The sequence below is a fragment of the Rhinolophus sinicus genome, chromosome 15, assembly GCF_057876585.1.
Source record: "Rhinolophus sinicus isolate RSI-liver-muscle chromosome 15, RSI-T2T, whole genome shotgun sequence".
NCBI classification, from domain to species: Eukaryota; Metazoa; Chordata; class Mammalia; order Chiroptera; family Rhinolophidae; genus Rhinolophus; species Rhinolophus sinicus.
The window spans coordinates 82,974,096-83,000,394 of NC_142515.1; the positions used below are offsets into that span (position 1 = coordinate 82,974,096).

At 55.2% G+C, this 26,299-nt stretch overlaps 1 protein-coding gene across 3 annotated transcripts; it reads left to right on the plus strand.

The window, feature by feature from the left end:
- The first annotated feature begins 3,320 nt into the window (after positions 1–3,320).
- On the plus strand, positions 3,321–21,588 carry MEF2B (myocyte enhancer factor 2B). Of its 3 annotated transcripts, none has more exons than XM_019736987.3 (9): positions 3,321–3,465; positions 17,792–17,874; positions 18,380–18,583; positions 19,303–19,437; positions 19,921–20,068; positions 20,209–20,342; positions 20,433–20,526; positions 20,718–20,829; positions 21,131–21,588. In XM_019736987.3, the coding sequence occupies exons 1-9, from the start codon at positions 3,357–3,359 to the stop codon at positions 21,354–21,356; spliced, it is 1,245 nt and encodes a 414-aa protein (XP_019592546.3). In that variant the 5' UTR covers positions 3,321–3,356; the 3' UTR covers positions 21,357–21,588. The 3 variants fall into 3 exon arrangements, with proteins under 3 accessions (XP_019592546.3, XP_019592545.2, XP_019592548.2); XM_019736986.3 differs by lacking the exon at positions 3,321–3,465 and adding an exon at positions 6,233–6,347; XM_019736989.3 differs by lacking the exon at positions 3,321–3,465 and adding an exon at positions 14,763–14,812.
- The last annotated feature ends 4,711 nt before the right edge of the window (positions 21,589–26,299 follow it).

Sequence of the window (26,299 nt, forward strand, 5' to 3'; positions counted from 1 at the left end):
GCTCATCGGTGGGCAAAGGAAGTGCAGCTGTATATGGGGATGCTTGGTCTAACTGTCAGCTACTGCCATGTGACAGACTCACCCAAAACTTAGTGGCTTACAGCTCCAATCTGATTGCCTATGATTCTGTGATTCGGGCTGGGCTCAGCTGGGCCATTGTGCTGGCATCAGCTGGCAGCCACTTGTGTGGCACTTATAGAGCTCTATAAGGGCGACAGTCAGAGGTGGCTTCACACATCTGGCTCTTGACCAATGCTGGTGGCTGTGTGTGTGTGGTGGTGGTGGGGGGGGTTCTCAACTTCCATGTGGCCTCTTCAGCAGTCTAGCCTGGGCTGCTGGTGGCTGGTGACCAAGAGGGCAGCCTCAGTGCACTGGGCTCATCCAGCCTCTGCTTGCTTCCCATTTGCGCATGTCCCATCTGTCAAGGCCAGCCACATGGCTAGGCCCAGAACTGGATGGGAGAGGACAGCAGGAGGGCATCCGTCCTGGGAGGTGTGATTGATCATGTGAGGAGTGTGATACCAAGAGGACCTGGTGTATTGTGATTCTGTGCCTGTGCAGGACACACCCCAGCCGGTCAGAGGTGCCTGAGGGACTTACTGAGCCCCTGGCTTGTGTAGCTCTTGGAGCCCCTGCCCATTTGCTGTGATGGTGCTCTGTACCGTGGGGGCCCTCTCTGAGGGTTAGGGACACATGGACGGGGACCCCACAACCCCTAGAGCAGAATTCATACATGCGCAGTCAGAGAGCACTTATTGGGCACCTGCTGTGTGCCAGGCTTAGCTCTGGGCCTGGGGGTTGTGGGATTGCCTGGGGGATACTGGAGGGCTTGGGGCAGGAGTGGCTGCTGGGGGTCAGCAGCTCACGCCAGTGCCCTGTCCAGTGTCGCCCGCCATCCCTGGGCTCAACACCCCCACTGTCTCCCCATAGCATGCCCTGGGCCCTCCCACCCCTACACCTCAAGGACGCCCTCCCCACACCCTGCATGATGTGCTGTATCCCCTCTGAGCAGAATGCTCTGTGCTCCTCCTGATCCCACCTTTGTGCCTGCAGACTGCTCCACTACTCCCCAGAATTGCTGCCCACTGCCCCTCAGAGCCTCCATTCCCACTTTTCCCCAACTGTTCCCCCCACATTGTATGACTTTCACTGGGTCAAGTTTCAACTTCCCCCAGCCTCTGTCCTCACCTGCTTCGCTCAGGGTCCTGTATACAGCTGCATTTTACAGAGGAGGAAACTGAGGCTCAGATAGGCAAGGTGGGGGTCACTGCCTGTGACTGGAAGTGTGGAATCACACCCAGACCCTCCAAGCCCCCAGGCCCTGTCAGGCTCCCGCCTCAGGTGCTGCCTCATCAGGGTGACCCTGCAGCCTTGGGGGCATCTCAGACCTCCTCGCCCTGACCCTCATCCCTTGCCCCCCTAGCCTGACCAGAGCTGGGCCCTTGGACACAATCTTGTGGGACCTAGCAGGGACTGAAGACAGAGCAAGTGTGGCCAGTGTGGTCTTCCCGCTCCTGCCCAGAGTCTGCAGGCCAGCCGTGAATGTCCCGACAAGACTTTGCCCCTGGACTCCTACTCCACATCAGCCATGACCCCTCATCCAATAACTGCCACTGTGATCATCCCGATTGATCACCTACTGTGTGCCTGGCAATGTGCTGGGGCTTTACAGAGGTCATATTTCATCAGACAGCCCTGTAAAGCAGGTGTCATCCCCAAATACAGATGGGAAAAGAGAGCCCCCAAGAGGTAGTGTGACTTGTTCAAGGTGACACATCTTGAGGAGGGTAGACTCCTGCCCAGATTAGTCCTAGCTCTGCCTCTGACATGTTGTGTGATGAGGGGCCTAGAGCTGGCCCTCTCTGGTCTTCCCTTTCTTCATCTGGACAAAGAAGGCTGACTGGACCTTCTCTACAGGCTGAGGTGGACATTCATGTACCTGCCTGCCTGGCCTGCATTCTGCCTCAAGCAGAAACACCCACCCTAGGCTCAGGCCTTATGGCTCCCAGGAGTAGACGTGGGATCCCCATCTCCCAGGTCACTGATTGGTTTGAGATGGACATGTGACCCAATGAGAGGTCTCCTCTGGGAATTTTGTTGGAAGTGTGGGAAAGGTACCTTCCTACTGGGGTTGTTGAGCTGGACAGATGGAAGAGGGGACCTGAGAACATTGCATGGGCTCCTGGATCCAGCTGTACCTGATACTAATCACTAAATTACTGTATTTGCCAACATTTCTTTGAGTTTATTTCTGCTGACTGCAGAAGAGCCCACACTGATCCCTTTGAATTCTAGGCCTGGAAGGTCATGGCCCACTGTCTGCATAGCTCCAAGGCCAGTTGTGTGCCAACATAGTGTACAGTAAAATGTATCAGGAAGATCAGAATGGCGTGGTTTGGGGTATAGCAGGGTGGGTCCCAGGCCCGCTGCTCTGGGAGGTCCCCCCACGTGTCCCTTGGCACTGGGGGTGGTTGTGGAGAAGAGGTTGCAAGGGCCAGGGGCAGCTTAGCGGAGAGAGAGTCCTGGTGGGAAGTCAGGGCTGTGAAGGGGCCTGAGGGCCTGGGAGAAGGTCTAGGGGCACAGGAGGTGACAAAGAAGAACCACTTCCCATTGTCAGAAAAAGTCCTCTCCCTTCCCTCCTAGGATGTATTGAGGGGGGTGCAGTTCTGTGCTGCCATCCTGCCTCCCCACTGTGCCAACTCAGCTTAAGCCTCACATCCACCCCACTGAGGCCCTGACTGGTGTGCAGCCCCCACACAATCACTCTGCACACCTGCTCTGAAAGTACCACTAGTTGTCTGTCCACAATGCCGACATTTACCCAGCAAACATTGATCACCCTCTGTGGGCCAGCCCTGGCCCCAGGACTCAGACCTATAGGATAGACAAAAGCTGAGTGAAGTAACTGTACATATCCCAAAGGCACAGTGAACTAGTGGGGGGCAGCTGTGAGTGCCCCCAGACCTTCCCAGGGCCTCCCCATCACCCGCTGCCCTTGGACGCAACCTCAACCAGAGACTAATAGCTCTCTCAAAGAGGTCTCTGCAGACAATGGGATATCAGATCCCTTACACCGAGACAGAGAGCCCGCGGGGATGCTGATTAATTTGCATCTCATTTGCATGGCCACCTCTCCCTTTCAGGACAGGCGAACGCCCGGTCCCAGATGGCCGCCAGGGGGCGCAAGAAGCAAAGGCTTGGCTGGGCACTCAGCCTCTAAGCAGTCATTGCAGTCCTGACTGATCCTGGGGGGCGCATTTGACCCTCATCCCTTTTTCACCCCCTACGTCTTCACTCCCATTTTTCAGAGAGAGAACTAAGGCTCCTGGAGGCTGGACGACTCAGCAGGATCTTGCATGTGTCCCCATGTGCTCCTGGACACACGATGGCAGCCTTCCCTTCTTGTTGGGGTGGAAGGTGTGGCATTCCAGCTCAGTAGGACTCACTCCTGGCAGAGCCCCAGAGGTAGGTGTGTAGCTGGCAGAGAGTGATCTCCCCGTGCCACGGTGCATTCAAGCAGGAATCTAGTATCCATGAGAGTAGGAGTTACCTGGAAAGGATCCCAGCCCTGGTGAAGTGTGGCTTCTCCACCACCAGCACCCCCCTGCCCTACCCAAGTTTCCTTCAGCTGTGTGGATAAGGAAAAAAGAGGCCCAAGAGGGCAGCAGTGCCCCGGGTTGGCCTGCAGTGGTCGGCAAAATTCGGACTTCAGTTTCGCTTTTCATCCTTATCCCTTGATCCAAGTCCTGGTTTTGTTTCAGGCCTGCTCTGTACCCCTAGAGGGTCCTGCCCCTGGGAAGCCCCTTCCTAGCTCTGCCACATCCCCCAGTGAGGCCTCCGGATGCCCCACACTTGGTTCCCATGCCTCTCCACCACTCAGACCCTGTTCTGGGCTCTCCAGTGCTTCAGGAAACCCATGGAGATGCCCCTTTGGCGTTGCCACACTCTGGGCCCAGCCTCGAGGAGGAACCAGGCTGGGAAAGACAGAAGTGGACCCAGACACCCGAAACCTGTGGGTCCGCGCTGGACTGGAAGGAGGGATAGGGGTGGAGGAACCCCACAAGGGAGGGGGATAGAGAAGGCTTGTGAAGGAGGGGGCCTTGGAGGTGGACCTTAAAGTGCTCCCCCCCAGAAGGAGAGGCTGCTATTGTCCCCACCTTTCACATGAGCAAACAGGCTCAGAGGGATGACGTGACTGGCCTGAGGTCACACAGTGAGTGGGAGTTGGAACTGGGGTGGGGACCCAGAGTCCTCTAACCTAAGGCCCTACCCACAGGACCACACTGTCCTTGCCATGGAGGGTCCTTCAAAGCCTGTCCCTGTTGACATGGTGGGAGAGGATCTGCAAGACGGGGACTTGGGGCGAGCAGCTTCTCCACCTCACCACCCTTCCACCCCCGCTTCCCCCACCTTCAGGCCCCCTTCCCAAGTCCCCCACCTCTGGCCTTCTCCACCCTCTTCTTCCCCTAACCCTCCCCTCCACTCTCCAACATCTTACTCCAATAACTAAGGGTGTCCCCTCATCTGAGAAGACTGGGGCCAAGAATCTTGACTGTCCTAATGGGGGGCAGGGGTCCACAAAGGGTGACACAGCCAGTGATGGGAAGAATATAGGATAGGAGCAGAAAAGGAGGGACCGTTATAAGAGACGGGATGTGAACAGATAGAAGATAAAATGGGGGCTACAAGGGGAGGCAGGAACATGGGAGGGAGCCCCAGTGGTGGAAAGGGGCAGGGCGTGTGGGGTTGCATAGGGGGCAGCCCCAGCCAACTCAGCTCAGGTCAAGCTTTCCCACCACGCCCTGGCTGCTCCCAGAGCTGCTCCAGCTGCCGCCCTTATGTAACCAGAGCCTGCCTGTTGCATCAGAGACAGGCAGGCGGCTGCAGGTAAACAGAGCGGCCCTTGGGGGGCCTGGGGCTCCCCAGCCACCTCCACACTACCCAAGCCTTGTTCTGCACCTTGGAGCCAAGGCAGAAGCCCCCAGACCAGCCTGGGCCCCAGTGTGTCCTTGGGACACCTGAATGTCTGACATTGGACACTGAGAGCTGTGGAAGGAGGTGGGAGAGGCAGGAGCCCTGGTCCCCACATTATGACACAGTGTGAACCCTAGTTTTTATGTCCAAAAAGAAACTTGTGCCCAGGCTAGGGGTACAAACTGCCCATGTCACGGGTAAACTGAGGTGTGGGACGAAGCCTATTCCCTGCCTCAGTGTCCCCCACACATAGTATCTCCACATGCACCCCCCTGAGGCCAGGGGTCCAGACATCTCCTATTCTGAGAAGGTGGACACCAGGCAGCCATTGCAGCCCACCTGCTCCTCCCCTTCACTCGCCCCAACCCCCTCCTCGCCATCTCCCAGCCTTTCCCTGGGCTCCCAACCCTGTCTTCTCCTGCCCTGGCTTCCTCTCCCTCACCTCCCCCACCCCAAGAACTCTACACTCTTCCCCTGCACCTTTATGGGGCTGTTCCCTCTTGGAAAACCCTTCTCTCAGTGGGCTTCAAGGCCCCGTGCAAGTGCCCCCTCTTCTAGGAAGCCCTGTTTGACCCCTCTGGCCCAGTCCTGACCCCACAGGGCTGGGGGAGTGTGGCGCTGGCGCTCTACCTCCTCCAGGCTGCGGGCTTCTCCAGGATTACCCAGTTCAATGTCACCTTCATCCTGTAATTCTTTTCACATTAATTCATTCAACAACCCTCCTTTGACCCCCCTCTGGGCCTGGGATCCCAGGGAGAACGTGGATTTAGAGGTCTGGGCTGGGGGCCAGTCCTGGAAGCCCTCCCGCCAGCTGACCTTTGAAGTGGAGGAGGGAGCCCAGCAGCTGAGGGGTCTGTCACCCTCCTGTCAATGGGCGAGGCCACACAGGCCACTCCAGAGCCCCTTTCTGCAGTCTCTCCATTTGGGTGAGAGCAAGAGTCAGTGCTGTTTTCAGAAGAGCTCAGCCCCTGGGGTCCTTAGGGTCAGAGTTATATTTCACTCAGGATGGAGTAAGTCCAGTATTGGGGTTGGCAGTGGTTAGAGACAGGGTCAGGGGCGCCCAGTGTGGGTGGGGGAAGCCTGGCGAGCCTGATCCCGCCTCTTCTCTAGTTCCCTCTGGCTCATTGTACGCACCTCAGCGTCTTTCCCGGTCCGAGTCCCCGGGCCCTGAACTCACGAGGCGGAGTCACGCCCAAGTACCCGCCCATCGCGGCCCGTGGGTACGCCCTCCATGCAAATGAACCGCCCCCATCCAATCAGCTTCTGGAGGCGGGGCCTATCGCTCCGTAGGCACCTGCGGCGGCGGGGCGACCGGCGCTCTGTGCGGCGGCTGCGGATTCTTGCGTGCGCGTCCAAGGGTCCAGGCAGAGCAGGTTTGTGTCGCGGCGGAACGAGGCTCGTATGGTGTCTTTGAATGTCATCTGTGCGCTGAGCTAGGTTTGGAGGTCTGAGTGTGCTGCTGTGTGTTGTAGAGTGTATGTCTCAGAGGTGTGCGTCCTGGGATTGTGAGTCCGAGGGGTGTGAAGCTGAGGGGCAGGATGTGTTGGAGGGGTTGTGAGTCCTAGAGTTTTGTTTCTGAGAGGTTGTGTCTAAGGAGCATGTGTCTGAGGGTTTTGATGTCAGTTTGGGAGGAGTTGTGTGTCCAAAGTTGTGGTGCCAGGAGCCCCTGTTAAGTGTCCGTGAGCTGTGTGTCTGGTCTGTGGGCTACAGTGTCCTCCTCTCCTGGAGCACAACCCTTTGCGTGCCCTCGAGGCCCCTGTACACAACCCCGTGCCTTCTTGCTGCAGGTGTCCTCGTGTGTCACAGCCCCAGACCTGTGTGTGGCATGACCATCCCTTGTATGTCTCTGACTGCTGTGACCCTCACCTGCCCCGTGGGGTCTGTGCCTCATGCAGCAAATGTAGGGCCTCAGCTGGACCCACGGGGTGCCCATGTGGTGGGCACAGAGACCTGGGTGGTGGGCCACAACTGCCTTAAAGGACGGGCTACCACCTTTCCTGTGCCTCAGTGTCCCCATGTAGGACAAGGGTACAGGAACAGTAATACTCAGCACATGACAAGCTGGTGGCTGTTAACTTTCACGGTCATGGTCCCCCTCTCTCCACCTTTCTCAGGGTCCAGGGCTGCAGACATCAGTTAGCGACTGGGGTCCTTGGACACCCCCAGCCCCCAGCTGCAGACCCAAGAAGTCAGAAATACCGTGTTTCCCTGAAAATAAGACCTAGCCAGACAATTAGCTCTAATGCATCTTTTGGAGCAAAAATTAATATAAGACCCGGTCTTATTTTACTATAACACCGGGTCAGGTCTTATATTAATTTTTGCTCCAAAAGATGCATTGGATTTTAGTCTTTTGCTCCAAAAGACGCATTAGACATATCTTATTTTAGTATAAGACAGGGTCTATATAATATAATATAATATAATATAATATAATATAATATAATATAATATAATACCAGATCTTACATTAATTTTTGCTCCAAAAGACACATTAGAACTGATTGTCCGGCTAGGTCTTATTTTCGGGGAAACACGGTAGCTCAGGCCTCCTGCCTAGCCTGACTGAGAAATCCTCACTGGGGAAGGTCAGAACTTCTGGACATTTGGCATCTAGGTACAAGAACTCTCAGACTCTTGGGGTAAAGGAACAAGGTTCAAAAAAGTATTTCGACTGGGAAGGACTGATGTGTGGGTTTGAAGTCAGCCTCACCCTCCCTTTTCCCCATGCCTGGTTCCCACCACCTGTCTGAGCTAAGGAGTGAATATTGGCCTCCAGGGAATGGAATTTCCAAATATTTAGGGTCTCACCTGGGAGAACTAGAAGCTGGTTATATGGTCTGAAGTCCTCATTTTGCAGGAGGGAAGACTGGGGCCAGGTAGAGACACCCAGGCACCCCAGAGAAGGAATGGCGCACAAGACAGCCTCTCAGCCCCCCGAGAGAACAAAAGCCAGGAGTGAGGGGCTCCAGCTTCCTCTCTCCTGTCTCTGTGTGGCCTCAGACAGATGGTTGCCCCTCTCTGAGCTCCATGGCCACCCCATGATCTAAACAAGCTATTCTCCATCATACTTACCATCTCCAGCTAATTTTTTATTTCATTCAATCATTACCCAAACAGATAGACATCTGGAAAGTGCAAATTAAGAGGAGAAAGGGAATTAAAATAATTTGTCACCCCAACTCAGATACAATGAATGTAGACATTTTGGGGTTCTGGCCTTCTGGAAGATTTGAAGCATATATGTACCTGGAGACAGATGACATTTTTTGGAAATGATTTATCATATGCCTGAGCTCCCAGGGTAGGAAAGCTCATTCTAGCCCCAGAATGTGAATACCCATGGGGTACACAGGGTGCCATTTCTGAGCCCCCAAAGGAGCTTCTCTGGGTCTGTATCTCAGGGGCTTTGAGGCCGCCCCATCACCCCGAGGCTCAGCAGCAAGTGTCTTGGACCCCAGTGGTGCCCAGGCCCACTTCCCAGACTGGGTGATCATAGGACGTCCCTGGGGTACAAGCCCAGGTTGAATGGGAATCTGGGGGTCTTGCCATGTGGACCTAGGAAGAAGCCTGCTTCCTCCTATGTAAAACGGGGCTGCTGTCTCTGCTTTACTGGGCTGTCTGTGGGTCAGGCGGGTCCTGTGTGTAAATGAGGTGGCGCATGGGCCCGGGCATGAGGTGCCATCCAAACTATGACCGAGCCTCATCCAGGCCCATCCCACCCTACTCTCTACCAGGGGTCAAGGAGGCATCAAGTCTGTCGCTTCTCTGTCCCATTCTCCAGGCTCAGGTTCACCTGAGGTTAAGGTGGGGCACTTGGAAGGTAGTACTCAAAGCTGGTTGGCATAAGGAGCCACTGCTATGGGCAGAGGCCTGCCTCATCTACTTTCCACACCCGCAGCCCTCACAGTCTCCTACTGGATGCTGTCCTGGCCTCGCTCTGACAGGACCTTTCCCCACGGCAGCCACTGGGTCTGCTTAAAATCCCGACTCAGACCACACCCTACCTTGCTCACACATCCTCTCTGGTTCCCCATTGCTCTATGGTCCACCCTCCCACCCTGACTCCCGGTCCCCTTGCAGCCTCCCTGCTTTCTTGGTCTCCAGCTGCCCCTCACTCACCCCACCCCAGCCATGCTGGCCTCCCCTGCATCTGGAACCCACCCAACACCTTCCTACCTCAGGGCCTTTGCACTTGCCATTCCTTCTACTGGGCACTCTCTCCCCCACATCCCTACAGGGCTGGTGTCCTCTCACCCTTGAGATGCCCGCTTTTCAGAAAGCCCCTTCTGATTCCTCTGTCCAAAGCAGCTCTTTCCCCTACCACCCCCACAGCCTCCCTCTGTTGAATTTCTTCCTTGAAAGCCTCTGTTCCTGGCATAGTTATGTCTGTTGTTACCTCCCTTGTCAGACTGGGCAATGGGGGAGGCCAGGCTGGGTCTGTTCACTCCCGGCCCCTATGTCCCCAGCATCTGGTGGGTTCCCACACTTTCTGGGGGAAGAGAGTGGAGACCAGGATGCCCCAAGGCCCCATCTTGGGGTTCCTGCTCACAGTGTCTTGGGTCTGCCAGGTTATGGGCTGAATCCCTTCTGCCCAGCGCTGACAGATGTGCTAATTTCCCAAGCAGGGAGGCGTGGGCCTTTGGGGATGAATTTCTGGGGCCCCATGGGAAGCTCTTTCTCTGGAACAAAGACAGGGAAACCTTGGGCTGTTCCTGCAGCTGCACTGTGGCTTTGGGGACCTTACCTGGCACCTTGGGTAGCCCTGGGCTCCGAACTGCATGGGACAGCAGGGTTGGCATCTGAATGTAGAGTCTCTCTGGCTCCAGGAATCAGGGTCCCCAGCCCCTTACGAGGGGGGATGGGGCAGTGGGCCTCTGTCTGTATTGGCTGTGACACAGAAATTGACCTCTGTGGCATGTGAGCACCAGGCCGGGCCTCAGGACATGGTTTCCTTCCAACATGGCAGTGAGACTTTAGGAGGGTTCGTCCTTTGGCCCGAGAGGAGCACAAAACCATCCAATTGGCTATTGTGCTGTTGGCTCTTTAGAGCAGGCATTTCAAACTGTCAGCCTATGGACCAGATTGGAGCCTCAAATTTGTTTTGTGGGTCACGAGGTGTTTCAAAGAAAACTAAACCAGTTGCCAGTGTTTCTTCCATGTGTTAAACCATTGTTTGCCCATTCACTTAGGAAGAGTGAGTGGGGGCCTACTGTGTGCCAGTCTGGGGAAGGCCATCCCTGCCCTCACAGAGTGGGCATCCTCATAGGGCAACATGATTATCAAAGACAGAAACAAAGAAGCACCAAAAATACCCAGCAGGGCTAAGCGCCGCAGGGAAAGATGGCTCCTGCCTGGGGAAACCAGCACTTCCAGAAACGGGTTTCTGCTTGACCTTGAAGGACAGCGCCTTAGCCCTGGGCCTTCTAGGGGGAGGGCACAGCCTGGGCAAAGGCCTGATTTGGGGAGTGTGGCGAGGCTGTCTGGGGCTGGTGTGTCAGGTGCCTGGAAAGGGGCAGAAGGTGGTCTGGGAATTTGCTGGTATATGAGGCCTCCCCAAAAGGAGGGACAAGGGGGTGGGTGCCTGGGGAGCTCGCAGAGGCCCATTGTACAAATGGGGAAACTGAGGCTCAGAGCATATCAGACAATGAGTGTGTGGTAGAGCTAGGATTTGAACCCTGGTCTGGCCAGGCCCACAGCTGCAGCCCTGGCCTCTCAGTGCACGGCCACAGTGGCCCTCGCAGTGCAGGTCTGGGGAGGGGTCTGTGGAGGCGGGCCTGAGGGTCGCCCATTGGACCTCATGGATATAAATGGGTGCATCCCCATGGATGCCAGAGCGAGCTATGGATAAAGGGACCCCAAAAGGGTCATCTTGAACTGGAACATTTTTTTTCTGGGTTTCTGGGATTCACAGCCACATGTGGGTAACAACTCCCAACCCCTGCCCCCATCTCTCCCTTGGGGAGTGCTGACCATTTGCTTCAGGAAGCCAGAGGGGGGGTGACATCATTGCAGGGATGGGGTCCTACCTGTGTCTGGGCCTGTGTGTAATGGGGAACTAGCCTAGATTTGAGGAGTTTGCATGTGCTTGGGGAGCTCTGTGTGTGTCTGGGGGGGTCTGCATGATGTTGGGAGGACTGGTGTGTTTAGGGGTGTCTTCATGTATTTGGGGGTCTGTGTGCATTTGGGGGATTGGCATGTGTTGGGGGCTCTATGTGTCTATATGTGGGGGATTTGAGTGTGTTTGGGAGAGCTATGTTTGTTTGGGGGGTTCTGTATGTATTTTGGGCTGCATGTTTTGGGGTCTTTTGTATGCAGGATCCACATGTATTTGGGGGTGATGCATGTTTCTGGGGATCCATGTGTTTTACGCACCTGTGGATTTTCAGGGGCTCTACATGTGTTTAGGGAATCTCCCTACCCCCCCATTTGTCCGTATGAGGAATAGGCTTTCTCCCTGCCCCCTGCCCCCTAATTCCCCTGCCTGGGTCTGCCTCACTCTGAGCTGAGTGCCCCCTGGGGCTGAGGAGCAGTAACCCCAAGGTCAGGGCCTAGTGACAGAGGAAGGAGGGAAATAGCATCTACAGAGCACCTACTGTGGAGCTTCCCCACAAAACTCAGCAAGGCTCCCCTGACTCCCCATTTTCTGTGGGTAGAAACTCAGACCCAGAGAAGTTTGGCCACACAAGAGGTGTGGCTGGATCCCATCCTGTCCCCAGGGGCAGGTGTGGAGCTCCAGGGGCCGCTGTGGGCTTAGCCAGCCCCCAGATCACCCACAGTGCCCCCCACCTGGGACAACATCTCCCAGGCCCCAGGGAGAAGGCAGGCCCAGGGCTCTGGCTGGAGGAGGGGTCACCGGCAGCTGGGGTCAGAGCCACTTGAGCCCTCAAGAGAGAGGAGGGGTCCCGGTTTTCCAAGGGGCTCTTCCTGTTGCCAGTAATGAGGTACTTGGGGAGCAGGTGATGAAACCGCAGCCTGGGTTGCATGAGGCGGGTCCACCGACGTGATTCGCTGACTACAGGCCCAGGAGCAGCGCCCCCTCCCTGCTTTGCCTCATCCCTGAGGGCCCTCACCTCCCCCCCCACTACCACCCACCTGCCTCTCACTTCTCCTTTCCTCCCCTCCTTTCCTGGCCTGAGTACCCCAACAAGCTGTGGCTTCTGGGCTCGGGTCTGGCAGCGTGCTGTCACTCATCCCCCCATTAAAGCCCCACTGGGAGCCGAGAAGAGGAACTTGACTTGTTCCATATCTTTTCTCTCAAACCTTCACTGCAAAGCCTTTGAGGCCATGATTCCGTGACCCATTTTATGGGGGAGGAAATAGGGGCTTGATGTTGCCCAGTGTGTCCCCTGCTTGTCGCCATGGTCTGGCAACATGGTACGCTGACTCAGCGTCCTCAGTTCCAAGGCCAGAGGGTTGCCAGAGGCCAGAAGACAAGTCAACAGGTCCCCCCACCCCTTTCCTCCCCAGCTGGAGGGAGGAGGAGTCTCACTGTCATGTACTGATGAGAAAACTGAGTCCCGTGGGGAGAGTCCAGGGTGAAGGGTCAGTGGGAAGTTGGGATTCCTTCCCGCCCACCTATCTCCATCACTATGGGGGCTGAGGGGCCTCACCAGGCCAGGGAGGTGACATTCATGGCCTGAAGGACCCCAGGAGTGTTTGTCAATTGACTTAGTGACCACACTTCTCACCGTACAGAGTTTATAATGCTCCAGGTGCTCATGAAAATCTTCCTTCATCCCCCCCAGTGCTTCCCCTGCACACGCTCAGGCCTGGGAACCTGGGTTCCTTCCCGACCTGAGACGTGTGTCACCAGTGTGTCCTGTGTCCTCAGTTGCCAAATGATCCAGGCACTTCTGCCCATCTGCAGCCCCATCTCAGTCCAGGCCCCCCCTCTCCCACCCGGACACTTGCCCCAGCCTCTCCCCGTTACCTCACCCCTACTGAGAGAGACGCTGCTCCCTTTGTCAGCCAGGAGCAGGCAGCGGCTTTAAAAATAAATAAAATCTTTTTTTTTTTTTTAAATCTTTTGGTTGAGATAAGTCACAGAAATCATCTGAGCAGGGCTAACAAATTTGAACAAACTGAACACACCTGTGTACTCAGACCCTGGACAGGAAGCAGAGCCCCCAACCCCCTCTGCCCTGTCACAGCACCTACTCTGGCGAGCCCTGTGCTGACATTCGTCACTGTGGCTGAGTTTTTCCTGTTCTGGAACTTCATGTACAGGGACTCCCATGGCGTGTCTCCTCTGTGGAGTCCAGTACTGTTGAGTCGGCATAGGTCTGAGAGATTCTCCCGTGCGGTTGCACAGAACTGGAGTGCATTTTTTCTCTGTGCTGTGTAGTAGTCCACTGTAGAATCTACCAGAAAGTATTTACTGATTCTCCCATTGAGGGCATCTGGGTTGTTTGCAGTTTGGGGCTGTGATGAATGAAGCTGCTGAGAACACTCTTGTCTTTGGTAAAACATGGGTCCATTTCTCTTGGGTGAAACTGAGGAGAGGTAACCCTGGGTCACAGCGTAGACATATGTTCATCTTTAGTAGATGCTGGTTTTCCACAGTGGCTGTACCTCCTCTCTCTCCTACCAGCAACCGTGAGATTGCAAGGGGATTTTTAAAACTCTAAAATCATATCCTGACCCTCCCCTGCCCTCAAACATTCCATGGCTCCCCATTGCCCTCGGAGTAAAGCCCACACTCTTCACTGTCGCCCACAGGGACTTACATGATCCACCCCACAATCCTCCCCACCACCCTCCTGGACTCTCCCCCTTGCCGCGCTGTCCAGACATACAGACTTCTTTGATTTTTTTCAAAATGCCAAAGTCAGGGTCACTCTGACTTTTGCCTTTGCAGTTCCCCTGCCAGGACCACCCGTCCCTCAGATCTTCCCACCCCTGACTCTTCCCTTGCTTGGTTCTCCCTGTCTCGTACTTGAGATCTCAGCTCAAATGTCATCTGTTCAGAGAGGTCTTCCTTGAAATCCGTGGCTAACGTTGCCCCTTTCATGGTCAATACTTCTCTCTTTTTGGACTTGGGTTCTGATAGAGGAGAGTTTCATAAACATAACGTAAGGCACTTCCCATTGTTTTCACAGGTCTGAGTTAAATACCTTTGTACTTTCCTGTCCTTTGAGGTTCCATAAAACAGCCATAAAGCTATTTGCGCCTATTGTCTTTTTATGGTAGGTCTCAGTCACTTTTCTATGCTAATCTCCTGTGGCCATTGGTCTACTTACACTTTCTACTTCTTGTGAAGTCTTTATTGCAATGGTTGGCACTGCAATTGTTACTTAATAAATGCTAAGTATGAGGGGATGAAGAAAGAGGTGGGGAGCGGCTGGACTCTCGGCTTCAAAGGTCCACCCCCTGCCCTTCTGCTCAGGCCCCCACCCAGCCTCTCCATTGAGGCCCAATTACATGCTTTCTCCTCTGAGATGCCCTCTTGGATTTCTCCTGACCCTTCTTCCCTGCTCCATTCCCTGTGTATGGGTCCATCTCTACCTCTCTGGTGGGCAGATACCACAAGCTCTCTGCTTTCTGGCTGGACATTGGTGTGGGGGTGTGCACAGAAGAGGCTTCCCCAAACCTCAGCCTCACCCCTCGTGCCTGGCACATTCAGCAGTGCCACCTCCCCCCAGCAGTTCCGATCACACCAACATCTGGAGACCTGCCCGCTGGTCTGTCTGCGGCTTGGGGTGGGGATTTGCATGTGAGTACAAATATATATGCACACCCCGGGCTTTCCGCCCCCACATTCCTTGGCTGGCCCTTCACACCTGGGCCTGACACACGTCCACCCAGTGACTGGATTTGCATGCGCGTGTATTTCTGGGTAAGAGTCACCTGGGGGAGTCTGAGAGGAAGTTGTTGAGGGAAGCAGGGGGTTCAGACATGTCTCTCTTGACCTGCTCCACTCACCAAATATACCCAGCCACTCCTATGTCTGGTCCTGAGGGGCTTCTAGTCTGGGGGACACAGAGCTGGATATATACATCCCCTGCGCCACAGGGTCAGAACTGAAGGGAAAGACGGGAGCTGTAGGAGTCCAGAGTGAGGGCAAGGAAGGCTTCCTGGAGGAATGGATTTTTTGAGCTGGGTTTTGAAGTGTGAATCGGAGTTGGCCAGGTGAAGAAGGGGCAAAAGGATTTCTAGGCAGAGACATTTTGTTGAAGGTAGAGAAAGGTGGGCAGGGGCTGATTGAGGCAGGGCTTCGAATGCCAGGCTAGGAACTGCAATTTTCTCCTGAGGGCAGTAAGGAGCCATGAAGAGTGTATGAGCAGGGAGAGTCATGATCAAAGCTGTGTAATGGGTAGATCCCTCAAGGGACAAAGCTGGGAATGACTTTAGTTCCTGGTTGAGGATGAGGGGTGTCAGAAGAGTTTTTCAGTGATAAATCGAACTCTATCCCTTCTTGTTCAAAAACCCTCCCATGGCTCTCCATCACTCTTAGACCCAAACTCATAGCCTTCCCTGCAGCTCAGAGAGCCCAGACTAGCTCTGCCTCTGCAGTCTCTCCCCTGAGCTCCTCACTTCAGCCTTGTTGCTGTGTCTCATCCTTCCTCAGGGCCTTTGCACCTGCTGTTCCTTCTGCCTGGAACTCACTTTCTGTCTTGACCTTTGGGTCTCAGTTCAGAAAGACCCCTCTGACCTTCTGGCTCTTGAGGTTCCCCTGTTATGTGACCCCTGCCCTAGCTGGGATCTCCTTGTCTAAAATGGGGCCAAAATGAGAAGGGGCTGGAGTCAGATCTTCTAGGCCCAGACTCTCAGGTCCAAGTCCCATGTTCCCATGGGACCCCAGGCGTGGGGGGCATTTCCGGAGTCATCTTGGCACCCAGGACCTCCGGGCTATTGCCCCCCTCCTGTCTCCAAGGACCCATCAGGGCAAGGGTAACCCATCCCAGCCGTGGGAACCAGCCCGATTCTGGCCAGGGATAAAATTAGCCCCAGAGGTTAAATTTAGCAAGTCCATCTGGAGTTGGGGCTGTCATCATGAGTTCTACATAGTGTGACTGCTCAGAAACCAAGCGCAGAGAAGGTGGCAGGCACTCCTGGGGTCACAAAGTGGGTCACATATGATGGCCGAGGTGTGTCAAACTCCTGGGCCCTAGGACCCTGCGATGAAAGAGGTCCTGCCCACACCCCCATGCTGCCATCAGGGAAGCAGGTGTGGCGACTTGTGGAGATGACCCTACATTTCTCTGTACTTCCCCAGAGCGGGCTTGTCCCCAGGCCTGTCCTGGGTTCTGCATTTCATACCCGCTGCCTTCACAGAACAGCAACCTGAGGCCCAGTGGGTCCAAGGCCAGCTGGGACCCGAGCGCAGGCCCACTCACCCTGGGCAGGCCTGTGACGTGGAGTGGCTGGGGCTCAGGTGTGGTCACAGAGTTGGTGGAGGGGGTGTCAGGGGCCTTGGGGGCCTTGGGGTGGCTGTCTGCTCAGCAGGATGCCTGCTGCACAATAGGCAACGTGATTTCTTCGTTCCAAGGATCCCTGCATGAGGGGTGCTGAGGAGGGCCTGCACCCCAACATGCTGTGTATCTTGGGGACATTCTACCCTCCCTGAGCTGCCTGTTCTCACCCTTGGGGACCCTGCCGGGAAGATCTGACATCCCAGTGAAGAGGACCCCGGTGTCTCCCAAGTCATGCTGGACCCAAATCCTGGTCTGAGGGCTCCAAACCTGAGGACTTTCCGGGATGTCCCTACCTCTTCCCGCTGGAAAGTGGGGCAGGGATGGGTTTCTGTTCCTTAAAAAAGAAAACACAATTTTTAACAGAAATAGTCTATAATTACTGAGTGGAACAGTTAGAAAATTCAGATAATCAAAAATGAAAAAAAAAAAAGACTCAAAAGGCCACACATTGTATAACTCTATTTACATGAAATGCCCAGAGCAGGCAAATCCATAGAGGCAGAAAGCAGATCAGAGGTTACCAGGTGCTGGGGGGGTGGGGGATGGGGAGTGACTGCTCGTGGGGACGGGGTCTCCTTTTGGGGGAGATGAAAAATTTCTGGAACTAGATAGAGAACTAGATAAAGTATGCAATTCGGTGGCATTTAGTTCACTCATGATGTTGTAGAACATCACGAGTGAACTAAATGCCACCGAATTGCATAATTTAAAATGGTGAATTTTATGTCATATGAATTGCATCTCAAGTTTTTTAAAAAAGGGACAAAAACTCACCCATAAATTTCCACCTGGTCGTGACTCCCTTCATGAGCATTTTCTTCTAGTCTTTTTTCCACTCTCAATGCAGCCTTTAAATGTATCTTTTCTTGTAACTGCAGCCCTCCATCTTGCTCTGGGAGCTGTTGTGGGTTGAACGAGTTGAAAGACAGACCAGGCTCTGTTTCAGTGGTTTAGGATTACTGATCGCTACCATGGGTGTCCCTCCAACCAGTCTTTTGAGGGCTTTTAGGCTGTTGCCAATATTCATAATGGTAGCATGTATGTGGCACCTGCTGTGTGCCAGGCAGACCTGAATGGCTCCTGTAGGTGAGCTCATTTTGTCCCCGACAACAATGGGCATGGCACAACACTGTCAACCCCATTGCACATAGTGGGGCCCAGGACATTCATGCTCCCCAAGGTACCACAATTACCAGGGGGTCATTTTTCACATGCTGGGGTGGCAGATCTCCAAGAGATGGAGGTCTTTACCCCTGGGTCAGCCTTCTCATGTGGAATATTTCTGAAGGTGTTCATCAAGTATCTACTGCATCCTGGGCTGGTTGCAAGTGGGGGCTGTGGGGCTGTTCCCGGCTCCACTCTCCACCCACCTACTTTGTCCTCTTTTCCGTCTCCCCTAGGCAAAGATTGCTCTGCCCAGCCTGGGACGATGGGAAGGAAAAAAATCCAGATCTCACGCATTCTGGACCAAAGGAATCGGCAGGTGAGTTCACTGGGTGGAACAGTGGTTGGGAAAAGGCATTCCTGGCAGGAGACACAGCCTGGGCAAAGGCCTGGCCATTTGGGGATCTGCAAGGGCATGAGTCTTGATGCTATGTCTGAAGTTTGAGATATAGCCCTTGCTCATTTTCATGATGGTTTATTCATTTATTCTTCCTAATGACTCGAGCTCTAGTCATAGGGGAGATGGAGCTTCATACAAACACACCCAACTCAGAGGGAGGCACAGAATGGGGGAAGCTCCGAGAGAGCATGTGAGCTCTGTCTAGGAGGCCAAGGAAAACTGCCCACAGAAGAGGTCATGTGGGCTGGGTTTCAAAGCATCAATAGAAGTCTACCAGGTTGAGAAGTGAGACGCACAGCCAGAAAGCACAGCATATGCAGAGGCACAGCGTCAGGAGGCATGTTCAGAAAACAGGCCCCACCACTTCCCCCACGTCACCCCAAATCCTTGTCTTCTCCCACCCACCCATGGGTCCTGGGTCCAGGTGACATTTACCAAGAGGAAATTTGGGCTGATGAAGAAGGCCTACGAATTGAGCGTGCTCTGCGACTGTGAGATCGCCCTCATCATCTTCAACAGTGCCAACCGCCTCTTCCAGTACGCCAGCACAGACATGGACCGCGTGCTCCTGAAATACACGGAGTACAGTGAACCCCACGAGAGCCGCACCAACACCGACATCCTGGAGGTACCCTGGGCCCTCCCCCCGCGGCCCGGGATTCCAGCACACTCTGCTTGCTTAGCGCCTAGGGACTCTTGAAAGATGAGTGTTGCAATCTGGCTTTGCTGCCAGTGAAAGCAGGTTTGGGGAAATGGAGGGTCCCTCTGGGGCAGCTGCCTGGACAGTAGAAATAAAAATATCAACCACTGCACATTGAGGGCTGCACTATGTACCCCTCACATACATCATCTCATTTAATGTCATCACCCATTTGGTGAATACAGGACAAAAAAGCAAAGGTACTTTGGAGCAAACGGACCTCGCTGAGGTCCAGGAGTGTGCAGTTCCCAGGGGGAAGGGAGCTCAGGAAAGCCTGTAAAGTTGTCCTCAGATGCTGTACCATCTCCCAACATTTATTAAGCTCCTACTGCACGCCAGGCTTTGAGGCAGCACATGGGTGCAGAATGGAGAGACCTGAGTCATATTCAGCAGGAGTGTTAAGCTGGTGCCAGCAGGCCTGGGGAGAGCTCTGGTTCCAGGGCAGGACAGTCCCTCTCTTATATACTGTTGGAACTTCCTAGATGATAACTCACTGAGCGTTTCAGTCAGTGAGATTTGGTTGGAGCAGGCTATGCCTGCAGTCCACCCACCCACAGAGCTAGGTAGATCTCTCTCCTCTCCCATAGGACCAGGCTCCCTGGCTAGGATGGGGGAAAGGGTCATCCTATTGTGTCCCTTCCCCACAGACACTGAAGCGGAGAGGTGTAGGCCTTGATGGACCAGAGCTGGAGCCAGATGAGGGGCTTGAGGAACCGGGAGAGAAGCTGCGGAAGTTGGCAGGTGACGGGGGTGACCCAGCCTTGCCCCGACCCCGGCTCTATGTAAGTGACTCCCTGCCCCGCCATGAATGGGTCCCTCCCCCCACCTCCTAGGCCCAAGTGATCAAGGCTGAGACTGAAAGAGGGACCTAGGGCCATGAAGCCTAGAGTTTTGGGTCAGGTCTCTACCTGGATGGGCAGGAAAAGCTACCCCGGAGGAGTGGGCATTATAGCTGGGGCTTTGAAGGATGACTAAGAGTTCAACAGCTAATTCCTTCTTTATTTTTTTTCATTCATCAAACACCTGGAAAGCCCCCTCAGGGCCAACCCCATGCTGAGTGAGAAGCTTTAGCTCTTGGCCTAGCTGTCAAGGAGCAACAGAGCCAGGCATCGGCTCTCCCAGCCATGTGAGGTTAGGCCAGAGGGAGGAGTAAGTGAGGGCTTCCAGAACATGGAGGCTGGCCCCTGAACTCATTGGGATTTTCTGTCTTGGACTTGATGCACTCATCTCATTCCTCCAACCAAACCTGTCCTCTCTGCCCTCAGCCAGCAGTCCCCACTATGCCCAGCCCAGACATGGTATATGGGGCCCTGCCCCCACCAGGCTGCGACTTGAATGGGCTTGGGGAGGCCCTGCCCGCCCATAGCCGACCATCTCCCTTCCGGCCAGCAGCCCCTAAAGCTGGGCCCCCAGGTGAGTATGAGGCATAGGTGGGGGTCCAAGGGGGGCTTGTGGGGGTGGGGATCTTGGCTCTGGTGCATCACCTCTGGACCTCAGACTTCAATAGATGAAACGGCTGCCTGCCCTCTCTCTGGGGGTCTCCTGTTCCACAGGCCTGGCCCACCCTCTCTTCTCACCAAGCCACCTTGCCAGCAAGACACCGCCGCCCCTGTACCTGGCAGCTGACGGGCGGAGGCCAGACCTGCCTGGTGGCCTGGCAGGGGCTCGAGGGGGACTGAGCACCTCGGTGAGTGGAGAGAAGGAGTGTCAGGGATGATGAGTGAAAGGATGGCCTGAGTGTGGGCCTCAGTTTCCCCTTCACCCTTTCTCCACACAGAGAGGCCTCTATGGTACCCTGCAGAGTTCCTGCTCAGCCGCAGCCCCAGGATCCACACTTGGGGGCTTCCCATTCCTCTCAGCAGGCCCCCCAGGTATGCACCCCATATACACCCACACATACAGGTGTGGGAGATACCGTACACCTGCCTACTGGGCAGCCTACATTCCCCCACCAACCAACTGAAAACTGGCTGGTGGGGTGGGTCAGGCTTGGGCAAGGGGCTTCCAGAGGTGGTGGCCTGAATTTATTCCTCCTGCTCCCCCACCTTCTCCACCCCCCCAGAATATGGCCTGGGAGACCCCCCTCCGCCCTCTGGCTTGCTGCAGCCCCCCACCCTGGCCTCCTGGCAGCCCTCGAGGAGTGATGGGCCTCTAGCGGCCTCTGCCCAGCCCAGGTAAGTGCCCCGACTGCCCCGTACCCCCAGTCCGGCTCCGCCGTGGGGCCCCTCCAGGTCTTCCGAAGCCCCTAGCCACTGCTGACCCCTGGTGGCCATCCCTGGTTCTGCACTCAGCCCCTCTGGAGTGCTGGTGGGCGGGGAAGGCTATTTTAGGGGCCCCCAGAGGGATGGCCACCCCCTCCTTTCCCAACGTCCTCCTGCTGAGCCTTTGCCCAAGCCGTGCCACCTCCTGGCTGCTCTCCTTCCCTCGAAGAGCTCACAATCCTCCTCCTTCCCCCTCCTCTCTCTCTTCCTGCAGTGGGGGCCGCAGCCTGGGCGAGGAGGGCCCCCCAGCCCGTGGTGCCTCCCCGCCCACTCCCCCAGTCAGCATCAAGTCTGAACGCCTCTCACCAGCCCCTGGAGGCCCCAGCGACTTTCCCAAGACCTTCCCTTACCCCTTGCTCCTGGCCCGGCCCCTGGCAGAGCCCCTACGGCCCGGCCCCGCCCTCCGCCGGCTGCCCACTGCTGATGGCTGGCCCCGGTAGTGGACCCGGAGGTGGCACAGGCCCTGCCCCCAATGCCTGGCTGGGCAAGAGCAAGTGGGGCCCCAGTCTCTCTCCTGAGTCCTTAGTGAACACCCAGTGGATACACCCCCCTCCAAAGTGGGGACCTGGAGGAGAAAGGCTAGGTTGGGACCCGGGGTTGGGGGGGCCCTGTTCCCCCTTCCTGAGTGTGTACTCACCAATAAAACACACATGGCATCCGTGGGCCAAATGATCTGTCGCTGCTCATAGCCACCCCCGACGCCCCCCAAGTCTCCCCATCTCCTCCCCAGCAGCCTCAGGCTTGCCTTGTCTTGGTTTAGGGTACTCCCTTCTGACTTCCACCCTGAGAGGATTCACGCGTGGGTGGGCTATCTGGAAGGAAGGCCTGTGGCGGGTGGGGACAGGAGGGCAAGGGCCCTGCAGGGGTGCCGATGAGCAGGTACCAGGGTGGGCAGCTGGGCTCAGGACCATAGGGCGCAGGCCCCTGGAGTGGCCCCATCCCATCGGTAAGGGGCCTAGGAATTGGTCCTCCAACTCTGCGGTCATTTGGTGGTGGCCTCAGGAAGAAGTCCCCGGCTATTCTCAACCACTTGCAGCAGGAAGCAGTTGGGAACCTTGAATGTTGGGCTGCTAAGCTGTTCTTTTTATAAATAAGCTTATCCCTTGAGCTCTTGACTCAGCAATTTCCTTCCACTGGAGGGAGGAGGGAGCCAGGCAGTTATCTACTCACTCCAAGGGGCACACAGCGCCCGACTCTGGCGTGTCCTGTGTGCGCAGGCAGACTTGGGGGTCCAGGAGCCTGAGGGAGCTCCATTTGCTCATCATGCCTCCAGCTACCCCGAAGGTGGTCTCAGTGGGGTCCTTATAACACTCAGATCTGACTTCTGCCCTTCCCCTGGCTCCTGAGCTGCCTCCACCACCCACTCTGCCCCTGTTCCCCACCTTGTCCCCTGCCCTGAGCCCCCAGAAACACTTGCAGTTCCAATGCCAGGGCCATGCTGATCCTTCCTCCTGGACCACCTCCCTCAACCCCCAACTCACCTTTTTAAAAAAAGACGGCTTCCTATCCTCCAAGGTCCGACTCCATTGTCCCCTCCTCCAGGAAGGCCTCAGCACTGCCCCAAGCCTAGAAATGGTTCTGACTGCTAAGTTAAGCGACAGAAGGCTTGTTTGGTTCAGATCTCCAATTTGGACAGGAATGTGGAAAACATGGAGTATTGGTATCAGCACTTATAAAATTTGCCCCCCACCCCCATTCTACCAAGATCCCAAGGTGATTGATCCAGCTTGGCCATTCAAGACCTTCATCCCCTCTTGTCACCCCAGTGGCCTGCAGAGGTGCTTTCCCAGTAAAATGCAATGTCTCCCATCCCACCATTAGTGCACACAGCCCTAGATGGTGGATAAAGAGGGGAAGCATGTACATAATAGGCTTCAAAGTCAGTCCTGGCCCCTGGAATTCAGCACCTCCCCACCGCCTGTAGTCCCCCCCTTCCCCACCAACACTTAGGGGTGACTCCTTTGAGGGGTGGGGAAGAGGGCGGAATATGTAAAGTGACAGACCTTTTATAGAAGGTGGGGTCCTCCACTTGCATGCAGACCCATGGGGTTTGTCCTCTGTAGCTCTCAGTCCTGGACACCTCATCCCCAGTGAGTAGGGGCTTTGGGGCCCCAGTTTCTAGAGGAGGGACATGGCATGATCAAAGGTCCCCTCCCCTGGGCTTGTGTGGCAGGGAGGTGGAGTGGGGGCTCGGGGCAAGAGCAGCGGAAGGCTGAGGAGCGGTGGAAGGGCACTGGTGTGATAGGGTAGAGCCACCAGGACCCTTGGATGGCTGCGATGTGGGGGGAAGGGGAGAGCGTGCCATGCGCAACTCGTAGCCTCTCACCACAATGGGGGCATTAGGGGAGCCCCCACTTGTGCTGGGAGGCCTGAAGAGAATGCAGGGGCTGTGGGGTGAACTCAAGGCCGCTGGAGGGTACCTGAGTTAGGCTGGGGAGTCCTCTTACCCAACTCACACTCAGGTCCTAAATCCTCCCCACTTGCATCCCCCCGAGGAGGGGTGAGTCACTGCCCCCACTGCAGCCCATGGCAGTGGGATCCAGGATCCAGCCTGGACACAGCAGCACCGTCAGCATATGCGTGGTGGTCACCTTGAGGGTGCAAATTCTCCACCTGGGTTACCCTTCTGGTTACAAGGTCCCTGGCCATCCACATGGGGTGAAGAAACTTCCCACTTGGTGGTCCCCACAGTGTCACAGTCACAAGCCCCCACACAACCAGACACAGGCCCCCTGGGGGAAACTGAGGCACAGCCCGAGAGGATCCCTTCTCAGCCTCTGGATCTCACCCTCACAGTTGTCAAGAAGGCAGTTCAACCTCTGACGTCTGTGTCCACGGGCTAAGTGCCCCGTGTGGGGTTCATAAAAACATGGGCTGCTTTCAAAGGCTGGAGGCCTCTATGGGCGGTGCATGTGGGTGTGCGTCCCCATCCCTGGGAGGCTGCACTTGCGCCATATGCCATTAGGTGGCGCCCAATAGTTGCTTTGGATTCTGCACTTCCCACTCAACATTTTAAAATAAAATAGAAATAGTAATAAATAAATAAAATCCATCTTGGCTTCCAGGGGCTCTGTCCCGTGTTTTCAGGCTCTGAGCCTGGTGACTCAGAAAAAGCGTGTCACGTGTTGTGTGTGTGTCATTATACATGTACATGTACATGTACTGCTTGGAGTATCCTAGACCGTGAGGGGATAGTGGGCAGGCTACCAGGTTCTAGAAACACCTCTGCGTCCAGACCCCAGCCGTGCCCCAGTGGCTCTGTTGGGGAGGAAGCAGCAGGGTTGTACGGAGGTGTCCTACTACCAGCCTTGCTAAGGACACCATGGTGATGTTGGCCAGAGCCCATGTTACAGTCAGAGCGCCCCCAGGACCCCAGGAGCTCTCCATCACTGTTAGGAAGCACCATGGGAGTCATTGGCCAGGCCACAAACATGGTGATGGGAGTCGGAGATCTGAGAGTTGCGTTTTTCTAGAGTACCGTAAACAGAGGTGGTGGAATGGTGAGTGTGAGCCTCAGTGTGGTTAGAGAATGTGGGATATTAGTGTGGACAGATATCGGGAGAATCCAGTGAGGATCAGGAACATGGAATACCCAATGGAAGACAGAGAATGAGGAGCATCCAGTGGAGACCAGAGATGTCGAGCAAACAATGAAGGAAGGAGCACACAGACCTTCCAATGTATTATTATAGGAGAGATGACTGGTTTTGCTCTGCATGAGGTAGGAGCCATGGATGGTTGTGAGCAGAAGAGGGACATGGCCTGGCTGTTAACGGGGGCCCTCAAGGTGCTCAGGAGAAAATTAGACTGTGGGGGATGGGGTGGGAGACGGGCTGGAAGCCAGAGGAGGAGGGGACTGCAAGCAAAAGATGGTAGAGGCTGGACTGGGCAGAGGTTGTGAAGGGAGAGAGGCCAGGGTGTGTGTGGTTACAGTTGGAAAGTGGAGCCATCAGGAGGAACTGACAGATCAGGTGTGGGGTGAGACAGGCATCAAGGCCAACTCCAGGGTTTGTGCATAAGCACCAGGAGGGTGGAAAGACGGCTCAGGAAGATTGGGAGCGCCGGGCCCAGGCTGTGATGCACCACGTAGGGCACTCTGACACCGGACTCAGGAGCTACTAGGTGCCCAGGGGAGAGCTCAGGTAGAAGGAGAGATCGGGCCTCTCAGGGCCATCAATGAAATGGAGACAACTGTCCTGCCACCCTGGCCTGCTGAAGGAAGCACATGAGTGAGTGCTCCCCACTCCCAGCCTGGTATGCAGTGAGCCTGCAGCAAATCCCCCCAGCCCCTTGCCTTTTCTTTCTTGTTCCCTCTTCTCTGACACCTTCCCCATATCCCATCTTCCCTGGATCCCACAGGTATGCCCTGGCCATGAGGGGCATGTCATGACCCCCGTGTAGGTCCTAGGGAATCCCAGTGACCCTCACTGCCACTCTCATCCATCCTCTTTCAAGGGGACACTCTTGAGTTCAGAGGACCAAAGTGACAAACAGTGAAGCCCCTGCAAACAGACATCCACATGTGCCCATAAACAAAGACAAAATCACCCACGGGAGGAGGCAATCAACTACATAGGCCCTACTCTCAGGTACCACCCCCATAAAGACCCTCAAGACATTGTCACATACACATATATGTCCACACTCATGCAGACACACTTTCATAGACACACAGATAGCAAAACTTAGGCACCTATGCTAGGAGCTCTTACCTCCAAGCCTAGAAACAGAAAACATCAGTTTTCTGAAGCTGACATTTGGTCGTTGATCCAAACATGCCTGGCGCTGATACACTTTTAGTTTTGTGTTGCGATTCCAAAATGTCCCTTTTTTGCTGGAGCCCATTGGAGTTGGATTCTTTTTTTTCTTTTTTTTGGTGTAGTTCACAACCATAGACCTGCCTGATAGAGATGAATTGAGCTTTTGCCTTATGAAAAAGATTGAGAAAGAAAGGAGGCATTCCAAGACGGAAGACAGCATTTGCAGAGGCCTGGAGGTATGAGATAGAGTGGCTGGTGGCGAGCTGCACTACAGTGTGCACAATAGTGCTGGCGGCAGATTGAAATCAGGAAGAGGGGTCTGAATTCTGTCCCAGAACTTGGGAGTATAGTCAGTGGGAGACATTGAATGTTCTTGAATGCTCAAAAGTGTCTCTCGGGAGATAGTGCGTGAATGAATGTATTGGCCGCAGACCTGTTAGACAGGTGCAGATGAGGACACTGAGCCTCAGAGAGGGCGGCCACACAGGTGTCCCTGATAAAGTCCTGATTCAACCCCTGTATGAGCAAGTCGGGCGTCTTCGAACTACAACTTCCGGCATTCAATGCGAGCAGTCCCTTGTGATGTGCCCCGGATCCAAGCCTGGTGATTGGTCACAAGGGCT